Below are 18,648 nucleotides of genomic sequence, written 5' to 3' on the forward strand. Positions count from 1 at the left end.
TGAGACCAGGAGGCGGCCGAATTGACCGGTTCAGAGTGCGAATTCTGGCGCCTGACCGCTGAGTGGGAATCCTGCTCGTGAAGAGCAGGATTGCTGGCAGTGGCTTCTCCTTGCCTGTCGCCTCGCCAGCAGACGGGGCGGTCGCGTACCCACGAGGAGGGGAGTGGTGGGATCGCGGGAGTGACTGTAGGTGAAGCCTTAGAACAGTGACAGACGATGTGTAAATTCAAGTGACCGTCAGCTCCGGCTTCGGCAAGGGTTGTTCCCCTGAGGACGCGCCTGGCCATTGCTCCAGTGACCGATCAGCTGTGACTGTTTGTCCCCCAGGGTGGGCAGGGCTGGGGAGGCTGGGGATTTGTCCCCCAGGGTGGGCGGGGCTGGGGGAGGCTGGGGATTTGTCCCCCAGGGTGGGCGGGGCTGGGGGAGGCTGGGGATTTGTGCCCCAGGGTGGGCGGGGCTGGGGGAGGCTGGGGATTTGTGCCCCAGGGTGGGCGGGGCTGGGGGAGGCTGGGGAGTGGCAGCAGGTGGTGGCCCGAGCAGGGGAGGTTTAGGGTGAGGGTTGAGTGCGAATCTTTGTCTTAGGCCGCAGGAAAGAACTTAGGAGGCTCTGACTTGCAAGGCAGAGAGGATATTTGAGCGTCTGACGAGAGATGCGGAGAACAGACGGGAGAGCGTGGACTTCCGTGCTCAGTCAGGACCTGGATGCCCGCCTCCCCGTCACAGGGCTGCCTGGAGCCCCAGCTCCCTGCTGGTGTGCAGGTGGTGGCGCACGTGCACCTGGGAGACCCACACAGAGTCAGCCTGGCCCGGCCCAGGCTGTCGCAGGCTTTCGGGGACTGAACCGGATGAAAGATCTCTCTCTGTCGGTCTGCTTTTCAAACAAAATGAAAATTGACTTAATTCATTAAAAAAATTTAAAAGAGAAGACGAGAGGGAGAGCAGATGGGGACGAGTGGAGGTAGAACCAGGGCAGAGACGGGCCTGGGACGAGGGGAGGGGGGCACGGTCCTGCCGGGGGACGACAAATGGAGGAGTCATTGTCCCCCAGTGTTCGGGGTTGAGACTGCCGACGTCTTGCACCCCAGGGAGCAAGGAGCCAAGGTGCTCCCAGCCCCGCAGAGGGTGGCACAGCCAGGCCAGCTGGGCCCGGGGACGCTGGGAGCGAGAGCCAGGCTGGTGGCCAGGAGGAGGGGACAGTTATTGGCCAGCTCGGCCCCCTCCCTGTGCAGCCAGGGAAGGGGTCGTCTTGTCCCTTAGCTGAGGGGACGATGGTACAGAGACGCCAGCATTCCAGGTCTCCCTCATCCCAAGGAAATCGGCGGCGCTGGCCCTGCACACCCACCCCGTGGAAGCCCCTTCCCAGACACTCTGTCGAAATTCCCCGCATGGGGGGGGGGGGTGTCAGTGCTTATCTCCGTAAGGGTCCCGGCAGGAAAGCAGCTCCCAGTAATGAAAGCCCCAAGACAGAGGTGCGGGCAGCGTCTGGGGAAACCAGCAGGGATGGTTTCAGGGCCCCCCACCCAGAGCCGGCGGTGGGGGCACCTGTGGCTTTGCTGCCCCGCCCTGGGGAGCACGGGAGCCGTCCCTGCCATCCATGGTTCCCTGCTGTGGTCGGGTCTGGCTGTCAGCCACAGGAAAGGAAGGGAGAGTGCCGTATGATAAGATGTGTGTGTGTGTGTGTGTGTGTGTGTGTGAGAGAGAGAGAGCATTCACGTAAGCTTGATGCCAGTACACTGTTGGAGTTGTGTGGTTGGTGGGCTGTTCATCTTACTGCACCTGAGTTCTATGTCTTACGTTGGCCGTCGTCACAGCTGTGTGTGACTAGGGTAGGACGTGGAATCCTCGGGTGCAGGGTCTCGTGCTGCCCACAGACTGGGGCGTCCGCTGGGCGTGTGGCTGTGTCTCCCCCAGAGTCAGGCACTGCTCCTCTGCCACACTCCTCTCTGGATCCCTGGCTCCGTGTCTGCTGACTCAGCCCACTGGAGGGACGCAGGCCATCAGCCCACTGGAGGGACGCAGGCCGTGCTGGGTGGTGATTCTGGGGCTGGAAGTTTTGCCTTTGGCTGAGTTCATCCACTCGTTTTTCATGGCTGTGTAATATCCATCGGCAAATACACTAGCATGTATTTATCCGTTCTCTCCTTAATGGATGCGTGAGTCATGTCCAGGGTTTGACTGTTGTAAAAAAATGCTGCTGTGTTCAGTCTCGGTGCGTAGTTACAAGAGCTCCTCTGGGGTCTAACTGATCCATCACAGGGCGCGCTCAAGTTCAGCTTTGCGTTGTTCCAACTAGCACTCCACCAACGGCACGCACGGGCCAATCGGTTAATTACTGCAGATCCAACAACTTCATCGTGTAAGTGGGTATGCTCAGCGCTGGCGTCACAGGTGTATTCAGGAGCAACTAAAACTCCTAGAGCAGAGGCTGTCTAAGCTGTTTGTCTGCTGGCACTAGCAGCGGTCATACCCCAAACCACGTGTGCATCAAAACAGGCCATAAATCGAGCCACGTGCGTGTTCTCGGCTCCCCCTCCACCCGCGTTGTATTTTCGCGTGCCAGATGCCCTGTGTGTGCACTTTCCAGAGGCACTTTGATTCGCTGTTTCTCCGCCGTCCCCCGTCTTCCCTCAGGATGTATAATAAGATGTGGCACCAGACCCAGGACGCCCTCCGTGCCTTGCTTCACAAAGAGTCTCAGAAGACGGCGGAGCCGCAGAGCAGTCCGGTGCTCGTCTTCCAGATGCTCGCCACCTTCTACATCAAGTACGTGCAGATCTTCGGGAACCTGGAGAACGTCTACGACCAGGTCGTCCACCCGCAGAAGCGCATTCTGATCCGCAGGATGCTGGACGGCGTGATGGGCCGCGTCCTGGAGCTGAAGAGCGAGATGGTGGAGCTGGAGCTCACCGAGTTCCACTATTTTGACGACATCTTGCAGGACCTGAAGTTAGCGCCCGTACGTACGCGGCCGGGGTTTGCGCCGAGTTCCGGTGTGCAGGCAGACTTTCTGGACGGGCTCGCTGGCTGCTGGGTGGCCCGAGGCCTCAGCCATCCCTCAAGGACATCACACTGCCACGGTCAAGGCTTGGGGTCCCTCGGCGTGGGGCGCGCAGGCCTGGACATGGCCCTGGGGTCTTCCTGACACTGTGGCATCTCCCAGGACTGACAGGACAGGGCACCTGGACCCTGTCACAAACATCCCACAGCACCCCACCCCGGGCTCCCATAGCAGCACCCCTACCCTGTGTGTGCGCGGGGAATAATCATGGGATGGTGAGGCCTCGCTGATAGAAACTGCCATCATGATTAGAACCAGGGACAGGGGCATGACGCTGCCTTGGCTGTGCCCGTGTCTCCCCCGGTGTGAGCCTCGCGTCCCCTCAGTGACGGCGGGAGGAGGGCCAGTGCCTGCCGTGCAGTCCGTGTGTGTTTTAAGTGGTTTGAGTCCTGCTTGTTCTTCGTCTTCTCCAGCAACAACTAGATATTCCCATCCCAAAGTACTTTCTGAAGGAGAAGTTGGAGGTGATAAAAGGAAGAGAGAAAATCCTCGCTCAGATATTAGCCAGCTGCGGCCTGGACACCGCGGATGTGGTTTGTATCTCCTGTTGGCAAACGTTATTTCCTAGTCGCTAGAACCTCTTTCCGGCTGCTGCTCGCCGGGCGAGACACGCTGGGTCACTCTCGGTGTGAGGAGCGAGGCGCCCTTCCCGGCTCGGGCCTTCCTAGCCCGTCCACGGGAAGTCGCGTACCGTTCGCCAGTGTCCCTGGCGCCACGTGGATTGCTGACTCTTAGACTGAGTTCACTCTCAGTTCAGTCCGACTTTTCTTCCCCACCTCACTCAACTCAAGTGAGCAGCTCAGGCCGCTCTTACACAGCCCTCAGGTGCCGGCTCAGCTCAGCAACTTGAAAATGAGTGCCCTTTCTAAAAACGGCGATTGACGTCGCTGGAAGCTGAGTGACCCTGGAGGACTGTGGGGCCAAGGAGGACACCTCCTGAAGGACCCTGCCCCCAGCTGGTTCTCTCTGTGGCCCCTGCCTCCGGGCCCCGGAACCCGTGTGGCTGCCCTTTCTTCGTGTCGGCCCTGACTCTCCTTCCCGGCTCCCGGTCCGTGCAGCTCTTCCCCGTGCAGCCTCGTGGGAGGGTGTCCTTTCCACGTGGCACTGCCAGCCAGCCTCTGCCGGCTCCGCCTGCAGCTCAGGGACCCCTCACTGCCCACGGTCTGAGCATCCCGCTCCCTGGCTGTCCTCACGGCCCAAGCAGGAGTGCAGACTTGGCCGTCACAGCGGGCACCCGGAGCGAAGGGGCACCGGTGGAGACAGCAGGTGCAGAGCGGGGTGCCCAGGCAGTGGGATGGATGGCACGTGTGATCTTCAGACCCCGGCGGGTACAGCCAGCCTGGTCATGGTGTTAGGGAGGACACTGACTGTGCCAGGGATGGCTGGGGAAAAGCGTGCCGTCTGCCTGCCACAGGGCACGGGCAGGCACAGCTGTGTAGCCAGCTCGGCCCCGGCTCTCATGGTGCCTCGGCGTGCCCGGTGCTGGAGGGAGAGCTTGCTCTCCCCCCCCCGCCATGCCCACCTGTGCAGACGGTTCACGCGTGCGGCGTCCTGACCCCGCCAGCTAGCTCCACCTGACCTCCCCTTCCTGCGCCCCTTCCCCCTTGACAGTACGAGGCCTGGAAGTCAGTGCCACGGCTGCTGGGGGGTGTCTGGCGTTTTCTGGTGCAAGCGAGCTGCCCTGCTGCCTGTGTCCATGCATGAACTGCCCCAGAGCCTGGCCACACACTCGGCTGCCCCCTCCCTGCAGAGGCAGGGGCGGGGCCTCGCCCTGAGCCTGCTCCGGGCACCCCGGGCCCTTGCACAGCCCCTCCCCGCCCCTGGTCGGCCACGCCCCAGCTGAGACTCCGAAGACCACACTGGGTGGCATGAGCCCTGCTGTGTTTTCAGGTTTGACAGCCTGGGTGTTCCACAGTGCAGACTCGTAGACAGCAGGAAGCATGTATAAAATAAATGCTCCAAAAACATACTGGGTTTAAACTCAGCATTTTGTTTCATGCGTATTTAGAATTTTAAACACTTGGTTGGAGTTGAGTTTTTAGGTTCTGTTTCTGCTTATTAATAAGCTATCAACAGCAATTACAACCTTTTTTTTAAAGATTTATTTATTTTTTACTTGAGAGAGTTGCTCAAAGAGAGGAGAAGCAGAGAGAGAGAGAGAGAGAGAGAGAGAGAAAGGTCTCCCATCCGCTGGTTCACTCCCCAATTGGCTGCAACAGCTGGAGCTGGGCTGATCCAAAGCCAGAAACCAGGAGCGTCTTCCTGGTCTCCCACGCGGGTGCAGGGCCCAAGGACCCGGGCCATCCTCCACTGCTTTCCCAGGCCACAGCAGAGAGCTGGATCGGAAGTGGAGCAGCCGGGTCCAGAACCGGCGCCCACATGGGATGCTGGCACTTCAGGCCAGGGCGTTAACCCGCTGTGCCACGGCGCCGGCCGCGGCAGTTACAACTTTTATCCAGTCTGTTTTCGTGGACTTTCTTGATTCATCAGCTGCCGCCACGAAATGCTGCGGAGCTCGGTTGGTGGTGCTGTGCCTGGAGGGTGGAGAGCCATGCGTCCCAGGATTTGGGCCCACAGCTGGGCGTGGCCTTGGGCGCCTCCTCCCCTTTCTCAGCGGGGGGACCCTGAGCGGGGCGTGGTGGGCCCGCTGCTGTTGTCAGCGTGCTTGAGGGTTGGCTTCGGGCTTTTGCAGAGATACGTCGCAAAGATCATCCCCGTGGAGGAGGCCGCCAAGTTCATCCAGATGGCCGAGCGGGCGCGGCAGGGCCGCCTCCGAGCGCTGTTCATGAAGGAGATCTACCTGCAGGAATGCCGGGCGAGGCAGGCCAAGCTGCTCAGCGAGAAGGCCGTGGACGTGGGCGCCGCTGCCCTGTGCATTCAGAAGGTGTGGCGTGGCGTGGGGGCGGGGCAGGAGGCCAACCCCAAATCCCACCTCTGAGGGCAGCGGCCAGGTCCACCCCAGGGCTGGCCGGGAACCACACTCGGTCCTGTTTCAGAGTTGGTGTCCTAGACATGAAACATGGGGCAGCTTATTCAGCTGTCGTTCGAGACTGTGGGTACTTATTGGAAATGTTGCTAAAATGCAGGGGAACATAAATCCTTAACGAAGATGTAAAATTACATTCACACCCAGGTGTACGACCACCTGAGGAGAGTGGGGTACAGGGTTAATAGCCAGTGGCCGGAAGAAGCAGGTGCACCCCAGCACGGCCAACAGGAACACAGCCCTCCCTTCTAGTGAGACGAGGCGAGGGTACCCAGGCAGTGGACACAGCTGGAGTGGGGTGGGGGGAGCGGGGGGCTGGCGGGGAGCAGTGAGATGCTGGTTTCCACCAGGTCTCTGTGGGCTGCAATTGCCCTTTGGGGCACGAAGCTCCGTGCGCCCTTGGCAGTTGCTGTGTTTCCCCCATGTGACTTTGGCCATTTTTCTGCCGAAACCACGGAGGCCCACGCTGCGATCCAGCCTCCCGCGTCTGCCATCCGGAAGTTTCGAGGAAACCCGCGTAGGCCCTCCCCACTGCAGAGCCCCGGGTCATCCCTGTGAGGTGGTCTCTCCTGGCCGCTTCCGCCTGGGGTCCCCGCAGAGTCCTCGCTCCCCGCACACGGGCGCAGCCTGCACTGAGCGTCCCCAGGGCGTTTGCGACCCACAGGGGGAAAGCCTGCGACGGCGCTTCCTGTCTGGTGTGTTTAACGAGTGCTGTCTGTGCCCCCAGGTGTGGCGAGGCTTCTGTCAGTGCAGGAAAACCAAGCGAGACAGAGAGGAGGAGATGGTCTTCCTGGGCATGGTGAGTGTGCTTGCTTTCTCCTTCTGAAGATCTGTGTGTTCATTTGAAAGTCAGAGTTAGCGAGAGAGAGAGAGAGAGGGAGAGGGAGAGAGAGGGAGGAGGGAGAGAGAGAGAGAGAGAAAGAGAGAGAGATGTGTCTTCCATCTGCTGGTTCACTCCCCAAGTAGCCACAATGGCAGGGCTGAGCCTGGCTGAAGCCAGAGCCAGGAGCTTCATCCGGGGCTCCCTCATGGGTGCAGGGCCCAGGCACTGGGCCCATCTTCCGCTGCTTCCCCAGATGCATTAGAGAGAGGTGGATTGGGTGTGGAGCAGCCGGGACTCGAGCCAGTGCTCATATGGGATGCTGGCGTTGCAGGTGGGGCTTTACCCGCTATGCCACAGTGCTGGCCCCAAGTTTGGTTTTCTTAAAGATGGTGGATTCTGTAAGTCTTCGGTCCTTTTGAGAAAGAAAGGAAACCAGAAAAAATGACCTTTGAGAATGGGGTCGCCCTCCTTGTCCAGAGTCCCGGGCTGGGGAGACCTGAAGCGGTGGGGTTGTGTGCATGCCGCCGTGGCAGCTCCCGCGTGGTCCGTCAGGCTGTGTGGCTGCTGTCCACCGCCCACAGAGCCCTCGCCTTGCTGGTGTTTGTGGCCCTGAGCCGGCTGTGCAGTGATGCTCGGGGTTTCCGCGGAAATCTTCGTGCTGGTGGTGAAATCAGAGATGTGGGGGCCGTGTTCATCCTCTGACGCCATGTACCAGCGTCCCCCCAGCTGTGGCTGAAACAGCACCCACTTGGGGGTCAGCTCCTGTGTCAGGAGTCGGGCACCGCTCGCAGCTCCCGAGGCTGCCGTCAAAGTGTGGTCCCCGGCGAGGTCTCGCCGAAGCCCGGCCGGGGAATGACCTGCTTCCTCGTGCTGAGGTTCTCCCGGGGCAGCTCCTCGCGGCTGGCAGGCCAGAGCCTCCGTTCCCCACGGGCTGACGGCAGCAGGAGGCAGAACCAGCCCCTTGGCCTACAGCCGCCTCTTCTTCAATGCCAGGGAGTCCCGTGCCATCACGGGAGGAAGGGGCCTGGCCTGTCCCTTCACTTCCGCCCTGTGGCAAGGCTCAGGAGCCAGTTGAGGGGCCACCATCACTGGGAGGGGGGGGGCCGTGGGGGTGTGAGGAGCAGGAGTGGGGGCCTTGGCGACACCCCGGAGCCTCTGACCGCAGGACCTCCTGCCTCGCCCACATCACCAGGTGCCAGTCTCCCAGGAGGATGGTCTTGTCTCCAGCCTGAGCCCCTCCCGAACAGAGACCCCTAGCTCCCACGGCCCCCTCCCTCTGAAAGCTGCTGCCTCTCCCTGGACCCGCCCACCGCCTGGGGTTCCGCCCCCTGCCCTGGTTCAGACTGTCTTGGTTCTTCTTCCCATGATACCCCCTCAAGTGCCCCCTGGAGCCCCCTAAGCTGACTCTTTACAAAGCCCACTGCCTGTGGAGGGCCCTTGTTTGCGCACCTGCTGGCCTTCAGAGACCCAGCCACGCCCCCACACACCAGGTCTTTGGAAATGCTAACAGTATGCAGAGCCCTGGCTGGCTCATCAAGAACACGTGAAAACACGAACTAGCCCCAGGAATGAGCAAGTCCAGCTGCTGTGGGAGAGGCCGGTGAGCAGCCCCAGGCACAGATCAGAGAAGTTGGCCTGGGCAGGTGCAGGCACCCAGAATCCCCTGGGGCAGCAAGGAGCCCACTCACCGTCGCCAGCACCAACACAGAAGAGGTTTGCATCCCGGTGTTGGTTTGGACGCCGTGAGAAGCAGGTGCCGAGATGGAACTGGACATGCAAGAGAGTTTTTAGGAGGTCTGTGAGGATAAAGGGAGGGGACAAAGGAGACCCTCGAGCCAGGGTGCAGGTGTGACGCGGAGGGGGCAGGAGGGAGTCTCAGATGGCAGCACAGTCCCGGTAAAGCGACGGGGCCCCTTTTAAACTCCCGTTCTCAAGAAAGGAAGAGAAGCACTCGTAACGGTGGCCGCTGGGGCAGGGAGCCGCCCCGGGTTCCGCCTGGAGGACTGCCGGTGACCCCTGGGCACACACGGCTCTGCCCTTCCCGCCCAGTCAGGCCACGCCCTGGGATTTCTTCACTGAGAACTGCGAGAAAGAATGGCGGCAGGTTTGTGGCAGATGGACAGTCCCGTCGGAGTGGATTTGTGGTTGTAAGCCGGGGCACCAGGAACAGCGGATGGCATCGGAGCAGCCGGGGCCTGGCGCGGGGCTGCCCTGGGGTCTGCCTGCACCTGCAGAACTCAGCCAGGATTCTGTGTTCTCTGTGCTGGCTCTTAGCTCTGCCGGCGGCAGACGTGCATTTGATATCTTTAAAAATTACAGATCAAATGCACATTCGAAATTACATCGGGGGAAGGACGGATTTTGACTCCAGCAGTGTGTGACTGTTTCAATTGAGACGTATTTCAATAATAGTTTGCAATGTGTTTTCCCAGTTCTCTGTGCTTATCAAATGTGCAGCTCAGGAAGACAAGAATTGGGACTTAAAGATTTTTCCTAGACATGCTCAGAAAATAAGAAATGAAAAAAACAAATATAATTTATAGTTTTTAACCAATGGGGGATATGGTTTATATATGTGTGTGTGTTATATATATATATATATATATATATATTAAGATTTATTTACTTGAAAGGCAGAGTGACAGAGAGGGAGAGAGATCTTCCATCTGCCGGTTCATTCCCCACATGCCCACTGCAGTCAGAACTGGGCCAGGCTGAAGCCAGGAGCCAAGAACTCCATCCGGTTCTCCCGCAGGGTGGCGGGGTTCGAGTCCTCGAGCCGTCACCTGCTGCTCTGCAGGCACGTTAGCAGGGAGCTGGGTGGGTGGGGAGCAGAGCACCCAGGACTCTGATAGGGGATGCAGGCCCCCAGGCAGCGGCTTCACCCACTGCACCCCGACACCCGCCTTCTTTCCCTGTGAGGCGCCATTTTCCAATGCTGCATTCCCGCGTCTCGCTCTTAGAGAAGTGAGTCCGGGGCCCCACCAGTGAGGTTGATCAGCCGAACCCCTCTGCTCTGAGGTGGGTCGCAGACGTGGCTCTTCAAGGCAGTTAGGTCCTCTGGGATTTGAGGATTTAAAATAAATTGGGAGATCCTGCCAGTGATGTGAAATATAGAAAAAGTAGAATTTAGTCCCTTTTTCAGGGCGTTGCCATGTAATTTTCCCGATTTAGACTGGCACTTTGTAAATGACAGTCTCAGGGCCCCGCCCCCTCCCATCCCGGATGGCTGCACCTGTGCGTGTGGCCGTGGTGCTTTACCCTTGTGGTCAGCACAGAATTACCCTGCTAGAGGAAGGAACTCAGGTCCCTGTTCCGGAGACATGGAAGTGCCTGGTTTCCTGGTGGGAAGGACTTAGCATCCCCACATCCGTGTTTATCAAGTGTCCAGGCTTTACCGCCTTCCCAGACAGGAGGAGGCAGACCAGAATAGCTCAGAGAATATAAGAGATGTCTTGATTTTATCACTTTTTTTTTTTTTTGACAGGCAGAGTTAGACAGAGAGAGAGAGACAGAGAGAAAGGTCTTCGTTCCATTGGTTCACTCCCCAAATGGCCACTACAGCCGGCACTGCGCCAATCCAAAGCCAGGAGCCAGGTGCTTCCTCCTGGTCTCCCACGTGGGTGCAGGGCCCAAGCACTTGGCCCATCCTCCACTGCACTCCTGGGCCACAGCAGAGAACTGGACTGGAAGAGAAGCAACTGAGACAGAACCAGTGCCCCAACTAGGACTAGAACCCGGGGTGCTGGCACCGCAGGCGGAGGATTAGCCTAGTGAGCCGCGGCGCCAGCCTACCCGCATTCTTGATTTCCCTTTGGTCTTTGAGTTTCAAAAATTAAGTTAACACTCAGGTTTTTAAATTGACACCCTGGGACCCAGCCCACCTGTATTTTCTAGTGGTGTAGGTGCGCTGTCGGAATCAGGACCGCTGTGATCGGTGTAGAAGTTCACTGGGGTGGAATATTACTCGGCCACAGAAAGAAAATTCTGACAAACGCTGGAACTCAGATCACCCTTGAGGACGCTGGGCTGAGTGAGACAAGCCAGCGACAGGTGCACAGAGAATCCACGCTTCCACTCGGGCGACAGTGTGGGGACAGGAAGTGGATGGCGGTTCCGGTGGGGGTGTGGGGTGGGGTTGACGCGTGCGGAGTTTCAGATGGTGACGAGGAGCAGCCCGAGGTCTGTCGTGCAGCCGCGTGAACACAGCACCGCTGAGCAGCGCAGGGTGGCGAGCAGGCCGTGCTTTCCACCCGACTCCGAAAAAATGCACTGGGACGGAGAAACCTGTGCTTTCCGATGGTTCTCTCTTTCTCTCTTTCTTTTTGACAGGCAGAGTGGACAGTGAGAGAGAGAGAGACACAGAGAGAAAGGTCTTCCTTTGCCGTTGGTTCACCCTCCAATGGCCGCCGCGGCCGGCGCACCGCGATGATCTGAAGCCAGGAGCCAGGTGCTTCTCCTGGTCTCCCATGGGGTGCAGGGCCCAAGCACCTGGGCCATCCTCCACTGCACTCCCTGGCCACAGCAGAGAGCTGGCCTGGAAGAGGGGCAACCGGGACAGAATCCGGCGCCCCGACCGGGACTAGAACCCGGTGTGCTGGCGCCGCAACGCGGAGGATTAGCCTAGTAAGCCGTGGCGCCGGCCCCGATGATTCTTTATAAACCATGGCTGTTGACTGGTGTCGAAAGTACAGATTCGCCATTAACCGGAACACTGCTGTGTTCCGCCGACTTTAGACGCCTCATTATTTTCAGGGGTCATTAAGGAAAAGAAGTGCTACCGACTAAGACAGAGCAGACACGTCCATTCCTGATTCCAGATGTTGAACTGGGAAGCCTGCATTGTAGAACTGTGAACAGGGGAAGTTGGGTCTGCCTGTTGACAAAGAAACGGTAGCGGTTGGGGACGGTGTTGGGGCACAGTGCGTGAAGCCACTGCTTGCAGTGATGACGTCCCGTTTCAGAGCACCAGGTCAAGTCCCAGCGTCTCCACTTCCCGTCTGGCTCCCAGCTAAGGGACCCGGAAAAGCAGCAGAAGATGGCCCGAGGACTTGGGCCTTTGCCACCCCAACGGGAGACTCAGGTCCAGACTCCGTGGCCTTGGCCTGGCCCAGCCCCAGCCATAGTGGCCATTGGGGAGTGAACCAGTAGACAGAATATCATTCTCTCTGTCTCCCTCTATAATTTTTTTTTTTTTTTGACAGGCAGAGTGGACAGTGAGAGAGAGAGACGGAGAGAAAGGTCTTCCTTTGCCGTTGGTTCACCCTCCAATGGCCGCTACGGCCGGCGCACCACACTGATCTGAAGCCAGGAGCCAGGTGCTTCTCCTGGTCTCCCATGGGGTGCAGGGCCCAAGCACTTGGGCCATCCTCCACTGCACTCCCTGGCCACAGCAGAGAGCTGGCCTGGAAGAGGGGCAACCGGGACAGAATCCGGCGCCCCGACCGGGACTAGAACCCGGTGTGCTGGCGCCGCAACGCGGAGGATTAGCCTAGTGAGCCGGGGCACCGGCCTCCCTCTATAAATCTTTACAAGAAGAGAAGAAAATTGTTCTTGTGAGGGTGTCGTGAGCTCTTGGTCTCATATGCGATGGGTTAAATGGATTCAGCATTTCTGAAAGTGAGTTAGCAAGAGGCTAAGACAGAGCAGGAGCCTGAAAATATTTAGGTCCTTCATCCTGATTCCTAGTTCTGTCCTAAGGAAGCCATCAGAGACCTGTGTGCACAGTGATGATTTTTAAGGACATAAAATGCTCATACATGAAAATTCATGATTTAGAACATACACAAACATAGACGTCCATGAACATTGAAAAGAAAATATCCAAGTTTGACTAGAATGGTTGTCTTTTTCAATTTTTATGTTTTATTGACTGAGTTTTTGTCCATTTATTTGAGAAGCAGAGGGAGGCAGATGGGCGGAGAGACAGAGAGCTCCCATCTGCAGATTCAGTCCACAAACGCCCGCAATGGACAGGGCTGGGCCAGGTCCAGGTAGGAGCCAGGATCTCAGTCTGGGTCTCTGCGTGATGGACAGGAACCCACGTCCTAGGACTGTCACTGCTGCCGCCCAGGCCGTGTACCGGCAGGAAACTGGAGTCAGGAACGGAGCTGAGACTCCAACAGTGCCACTCGCCTGTGGGATACGGGCGTCCCGAGTGTGTCTTAACCACTAGGCTAAACGCCCACTCTGTTTACTGTAAAGTTGACAGAGCTTGGTGCCAATTTATGTAGCAGTTTTCTACGGCAAAAATTAAATTACCCTTCAAAAGTTTCAGTCCAGGGTAAACTGAGTTTACGTGAGGTCTTGCAGTAGCAGCCATGTTGATGTAACAACTCCCATTTAATTACATTTCCATCGGACTTGATTCAGCCCGCTTGTCCTGGACAGCTGCTCCGTGCCACCTTCCGGAAGCTCTTCCTGAAGCCTGAACAGCTAACGTCAATACCGCACGAAGACACAACCCGTGCCTTTGTTTATTTTCCCAGTAGTTTCTGTGGGCTCGCCCCATGAAGGGGGTCTGCGTGGGTCTCTCAGCCGCACACAGCCACTCGTCGGTTTTGTACTCAGTGGGACTTTCCGCAGTTTGCTTTTTTCCCAAGTGTGTTTTTTTCTTGGTAATTCCACGTTCTGTTGAAATCTTACACCACTGAGCAATATATGGGTTCAATTTTTTAAAGAATGTTATCTTCTGTTCACTGGCTGATAACCATAAAAAATCCATTACCCCAAATCCAAGCAGTGTTTTCAGTTGAATAGATTTTCCACTGTATCACTGATTGAGATATTGCCGACTCATTTTAAAGTTTCATTTTTCCATTATTTCATTTTGCTCACCGTGCCGATGTATAAACCATTTATTTATCTGATCTGTATCTTGATGAGAAGCTTGGCGTGCTTCCAGGAGTGACTGTGGCGTCCCCAAAGCAGAACTAGAGCAAGGACCCTCCTCACGCCTCCGCCCTGGCCACACGGTCTCTTACGGTGGTCCTGTAAGGGACTATTGTGGATACTGTCGCTTTAAATATTTATATTCTAAAATCTACACAGGAAAATGGATAGCTGTCTGGGAATTCACGAGCAGTTACTTTAATTGGCACAGCCAATGGAGTGGATCCAGTAGAGGGAACTTAATGAATGTGATGCATTTCACTCTGTGCTCCCGACATGACCATCACGCTTTCTATGTGCCCCCGAAGCTATCAGCCTTCGCACTGTAATGAGGAACACCAAGCAGGAGACCTGTGCCTAGCACCGCATCGTCCTGCCCTGCGCGCTTTCAGATTCCAACATGGAACAAGCTGTGTGCCATGCTGTTTGGGGAGCAGGGCGATACATTGTATTTCCGTCCCATTAACAACAGCACTAAATGGGAGCGTGGGCGCCCCGTGCACCGGGCTCCTTTCCCAGGGTCCCTTGGGAGAGCTCAGTGCTTGTCCCGCTGCGCCTCTGTTGCCTTCAGAGCCTGGGCCCTAGGGGGACTGTGGCACTGCCACGAGAGCATGCAAATCAAGGCCTGTTGTGACGTACCCCCTAGCGTGGTCCTGCGTGGTCCAGCATGGTCCTGCGTGGTCCTGTGTGGTCTGGCGTGGTCCTGTGTGGTCCGGCATGGTCCTGCGTGGTCCTGTGTGGTCCGGCGTGGTCCTGCGTGGTCCTGTGTGGTCCCGTGTGGTCCTGTGTGGTCCGGCGTGGTCCTGCGTGGTCCTGTGTGGTCCGGCATGGTCCTGCGTGTTCCTGCGTGGTCCGGCATGGTCCTGCGTGGTCCTCTGTGGTCCTGTGTGGTCTAGCGTGGTCTTGTGTGGTCCTGTGTGGTCCTGCGTGGTCTTGTGTATTCCTGTGTGGTCCAGTGTGGTCCTGTGTGTTCCTGTGTGGTCCCGCATGGTCCTGCATGGTCCGGCGTGGTCCTGCTTGGTCTTGTGTGTTCCTGTGTGGTCCTGCATGTTCCTGTGTGGTCCGGTGTGGTCCTGTGTGTTCCTGTGTGGTCCCGCATGGTCCTGCATGGTCCGGCGTGGTCCTGCGTGTTCCTGTGTGGTCCTGCGTGTTCCTGTGTGGTCCTGCGTGGTCCGGCGTGGTCCTGTGTGGTCCAGCGTGGTCTTGTGTGTTCCTGTGTGGTCCTGCGTGTTCCTGTGTGGTCCGGTGTGGTCCTGTGTGTTCCTGTGTGGTCCTGTGTGGTCCGGTGTGGTCCCGCGTGGTCCGTGTGTTCCTGTGTGGTCCCGCGTGCTCCCACGTGGTCCAGCGTGCTGTTCGTAGTCGCTGTGATTGTTTCCAGAAACCGGGTTTGCTGTGATTCTCGGAGCTTGGTCTCCCTCCTGGGGAGAGGCAGCGCCTGGAAGTGAGCGTGTGGATGGGGCTGGCCGGAGGGGAGCCAGTACTGGAGAGGCAGCCAGGCCTGGGGCGCGGCTCAGCTCCGTCTGCGCCCATGGCAGGGCTGGCAGCCACGCGTTTCCCTCTGCCGGTGCAGGACAGCAGGGCCTGGTGCACGGAGCTGCTGGGACGACTTCCTGAGGGACGAGGGGTGGCTCCAGGGCCTAGCCGCACCCGCAGGAAATACTGGGTGGCGTTCATGATCCCAGAAAATTATGAGCCGTGCTCCCAGTGACCGAATGACTTCCCACCCTGGAGAACTCCCAGAAAGTGCAGGAACATTGTGGTGTAATGAAACAGAGGCTGCATAATCCCCGTGCGTGGATTTCAAATCGCAGGTGTCTCAGCCTTTGTTACCGTACACCACGTCCAGGCCCTGACCCGGAAGCAGGCTGTTAGAAGGCAGAGCGTCACAAGCAGCCGGGCTGCGGCCTCCTCACCCAGCTGCCCAGAGATCCCGGGGATGCCCGAGGCACAGGTGCGGCCCCACACGGCGGCTGCGCTGAGGTCCACGGGCAGGAGCAGCCCTTGAGGGACGGCCGAGCACGCGAGCTGTCCCGCGACGGGGCACCGCGGTCAGAATTCGGGGAGGACTCTCTGAAGAATCTCTGTGATTGCTTTTTTTTTAACTTTTTTTTTCATATTTCTATCTGGTCGTTTGTTATTTTTATCACAGGTGATTAGTTGCAAACAATTTTTCTTTTTTTTTTTTTAAGATTCATTTTATTTATTTGAAAGGTGAAGTGACAGAGAGAAAGAGATCTTCGACGCACTGGTCACTCCCCAAATGCCTGCAACAGCCGGAGCTAGGCCAGGCCAAGGCCCAGAGCCAAGAGCTCCCTCAGGGTCTCCCACGTGGGTGCAGGAACCAAGCACTTGGCCCATCCTTTGCTGCCTTCCCAGGCGCATTAACAGGGAGCCGGGTCAGAAGTGGCGCAGCCGGGACTATACCAGGGGTTGCTGGGGTCGCGGGAAGAGGCTTGACCTGCTGCACCCCAACACTGGCCCGATCTTTGTGATTTGAAAAGTCTACCCAGGAGGCTTCAATGTAAAAAGAATTCTTTTCCATTAAATGGGATTTTACGGTCTGGTCCCTTGGGAACCTTCGATTTCTGTTATTAATATGTCTTCATTCCGGCTATTCCCATTATTCTACTTTATTCATGTTCCAGGTCTGTAAAGGACAAAAAGCGTTCTCTTCCTTGCCCTTTCTCTTTGCTCCGGCTCCCAGGAGTCCTTCGTGTGCCCTCCAGGGCCTGACATCCGCCCTAAGCACAGACAGTGCTGGTGGCCAGAACTCCTCAGCCGGCCAGCGCCAGGACACGCTCCAGGTCTGCTGTCCCAGCCCCGTGAACTTGGTCCGGCCCCTCCACCTCTGTGTCGCGGGTTCCGTGTGTGTGCAGTGGAGACGGCACAGCAGCCGGCTCCTGGGAGTGTTCAGTTTTCAGGAAACTGACATCTGTAGAGCATTTACAATCACGCGTGGTACATCGCACACAGCACACAGCAGCTAAGTGTCAGCTGCTTTTAAAATCACGCGTGGTACATCGCACACAGCACACACCAGCTAAGTGTCAGCTGCGTTTTGGCAAATGCTTATTATCAGGGGTCTAGGTGCTCATGTCATTCATAACCCAAAAGCACCTTGTTGAATTGCCATTGTAATATTTAAATTAGCAGAGGTGAAAGGTCATTGAGAAGCGTCATCAGGGAGAAGGCATCACATCGCTCAGGCAGTACAGCAGTTACTGTTAAACCTGCGATTCTCTCTCTCTCTCTCTCTCTCTCTCTCTGTCCCTCTGCCTCTCAGATGAATATTTTTTATGAAAGGGGGCTGGTGTTTGGCTTAGAGGTTAAGACTTCGGGTCGGGCCGCCCGTATCCCCATCAGTGCCGGGGTTCCAGTCCCTGTTCCTCTTCCCTGTCCGGGCTCCTGGGGTTGCACACCCTGGGAGACAGCAGGCTCAGGCATGGTCCCCGCCACTCACTCGGGAGACGCGGATGGAGGTGGCAGCCGGTGACATCAGCCGCCTTGGCTGCTGCGGGCATTAGGAGAGGGAACAGGCAAACCGGAGATTTAACTTTCTCTCCTCCACACCTTCAGTAAACGAGTAAACACAATCTTTAAGTTACCAATATGCATCCTGTGGTCCCATATGGTTCCCTAGAAATCATTTTCAGACCACCTGCTTTGAGCCAGAGGAGACCGGTCAGCGCAGACCGCAGCGCACAGAGAGGGAGAACAGTTTCTGGCCCAAACCCCCGTCTGCCGCTCCCTGGCGATGCGCCCTGTGCCCGCGCCTCGGCCCTGTGTGCCCCAGCTTCCTCTTCTGGAAAATGAAAACAGTGGTGGGTGCCCCCCCCCACTGCAGAGAGCCCCCTGGAGGAATAAACGGACCCCTCAGAACAGCACCCGCATCTCGAGCCTGCGGCAAGCAGGACGAAGCCCCCAGCACTCCTCAGTCCCAGGCCTCACCAGACCCTGTCCCAGCCACTTCTCACGAGCACCTTTTTTAGAGTGAAGGTGTTAAATTAGGCTTAACAAGGGAGATTTTTTTTTACTCTTTTTAGAAATTATTTATTTATTTGGAAGCAGAGGGAAGAGAGCGAGCCCCCTAGTGCTGGCTTGCTCCCGGGATGTTTGCGATGGCCGGGGTGAGGCTGGAAACTCAGTGTGGGTCTCCCATGGAGGGGGCAGAAACCCAGCCACCCGAGCCGTCCCTGGCTGCCGGCCAGTGTGCACCGCAGGAAGCCGGAGTTGGGAGTCAGAGCCGGGATCAGATCCAGGCTCTGCAGGGTCGGACGTGGGCACCTTAACCGGGGTCTTAGCCGGGCTAGGCTCCACTCCAGCCCTGGTTTTTCACTGTAATGGTTTTGTCCCCACTACATGATGGCATCTAAGATAAGGCTGTAGCCTACCTCTGAGCAGAGGGCCGAGGTCCCAGGCCGCCATGTTTGCCCACCCCTCCAGCCGGGCTCCTCCTTAGGAGGAGGGACCCTGTGTGCAGGAACACAGATCCATAAATGGGAGCTCTCCCCGGAAAGAGAAGGATGCAAAATGGCCGACTCTGGTCGACGACAGAAGGATCCTGAAATGGACGGACGGAGGAGGCCCGTGGGGTGCACGGCAGGCGCCAGGCGTGCAGGGAGGCGGCTGTGGCGCCTCCGCAGCCTCTGAGGAGCGCAGCCTGGCATGCGGGCCTCCTGGGAGACTGCAGGGCGCCGTGTCTGCCCTCCCGCCTGCACCGCCCGCACCTCCCGTGACAGCAGAGCCAAGGCCAGGAGCAGCCCCCAGCCCCGCCAGGCGCGGAGACCCTCCGCCGGTCGCCAGCACTAAATCACTTGTTTGCAAGTTTATTTGCAACTGATAAATGGGACAGGTTTTCACTGGGACGATGTCCATTTTCTCTCACTAATT

At 57.7% G+C, this 18,648-nt stretch overlaps 1 protein-coding gene across 3 annotated transcripts in view; it reads left to right on the plus strand.

Moving 5' to 3' along the window:
* Positions 1-18,648, plus strand: part of DRC11 (dynein regulatory complex subunit 11) — a 153,136-nt gene that overhangs the window by 7,716 nt on the left and 126,772 nt on the right. For all 3 annotated transcript variants that reach the window (XM_070070001.2, XM_089328875.1, XM_089328876.1), the window contains exons 2-5: positions 2,632-2,956; positions 3,472-3,591; positions 5,751-5,942; positions 6,772-6,843. In XM_070070001.2, coding sequence (XP_069926102.2) covers positions 2,632-2,956; positions 3,472-3,591; positions 5,751-5,942; positions 6,772-6,843 — 709 coding nt within the window. The remainder of the gene's footprint in view (positions 1-2,631; positions 2,957-3,471; positions 3,592-5,750; positions 5,943-6,771; positions 6,844-18,648) is intronic.

The sequence above is a fragment of the Oryctolagus cuniculus genome, chromosome 3, assembly GCF_051225735.1.
Source record: "Oryctolagus cuniculus isolate XC-2025 breed Fujian yellow rabbit chromosome 3, ASM5122573v1, whole genome shotgun sequence".
Classification (NCBI taxonomy): domain Eukaryota; kingdom Metazoa; phylum Chordata; class Mammalia; order Lagomorpha; family Leporidae; genus Oryctolagus; species Oryctolagus cuniculus.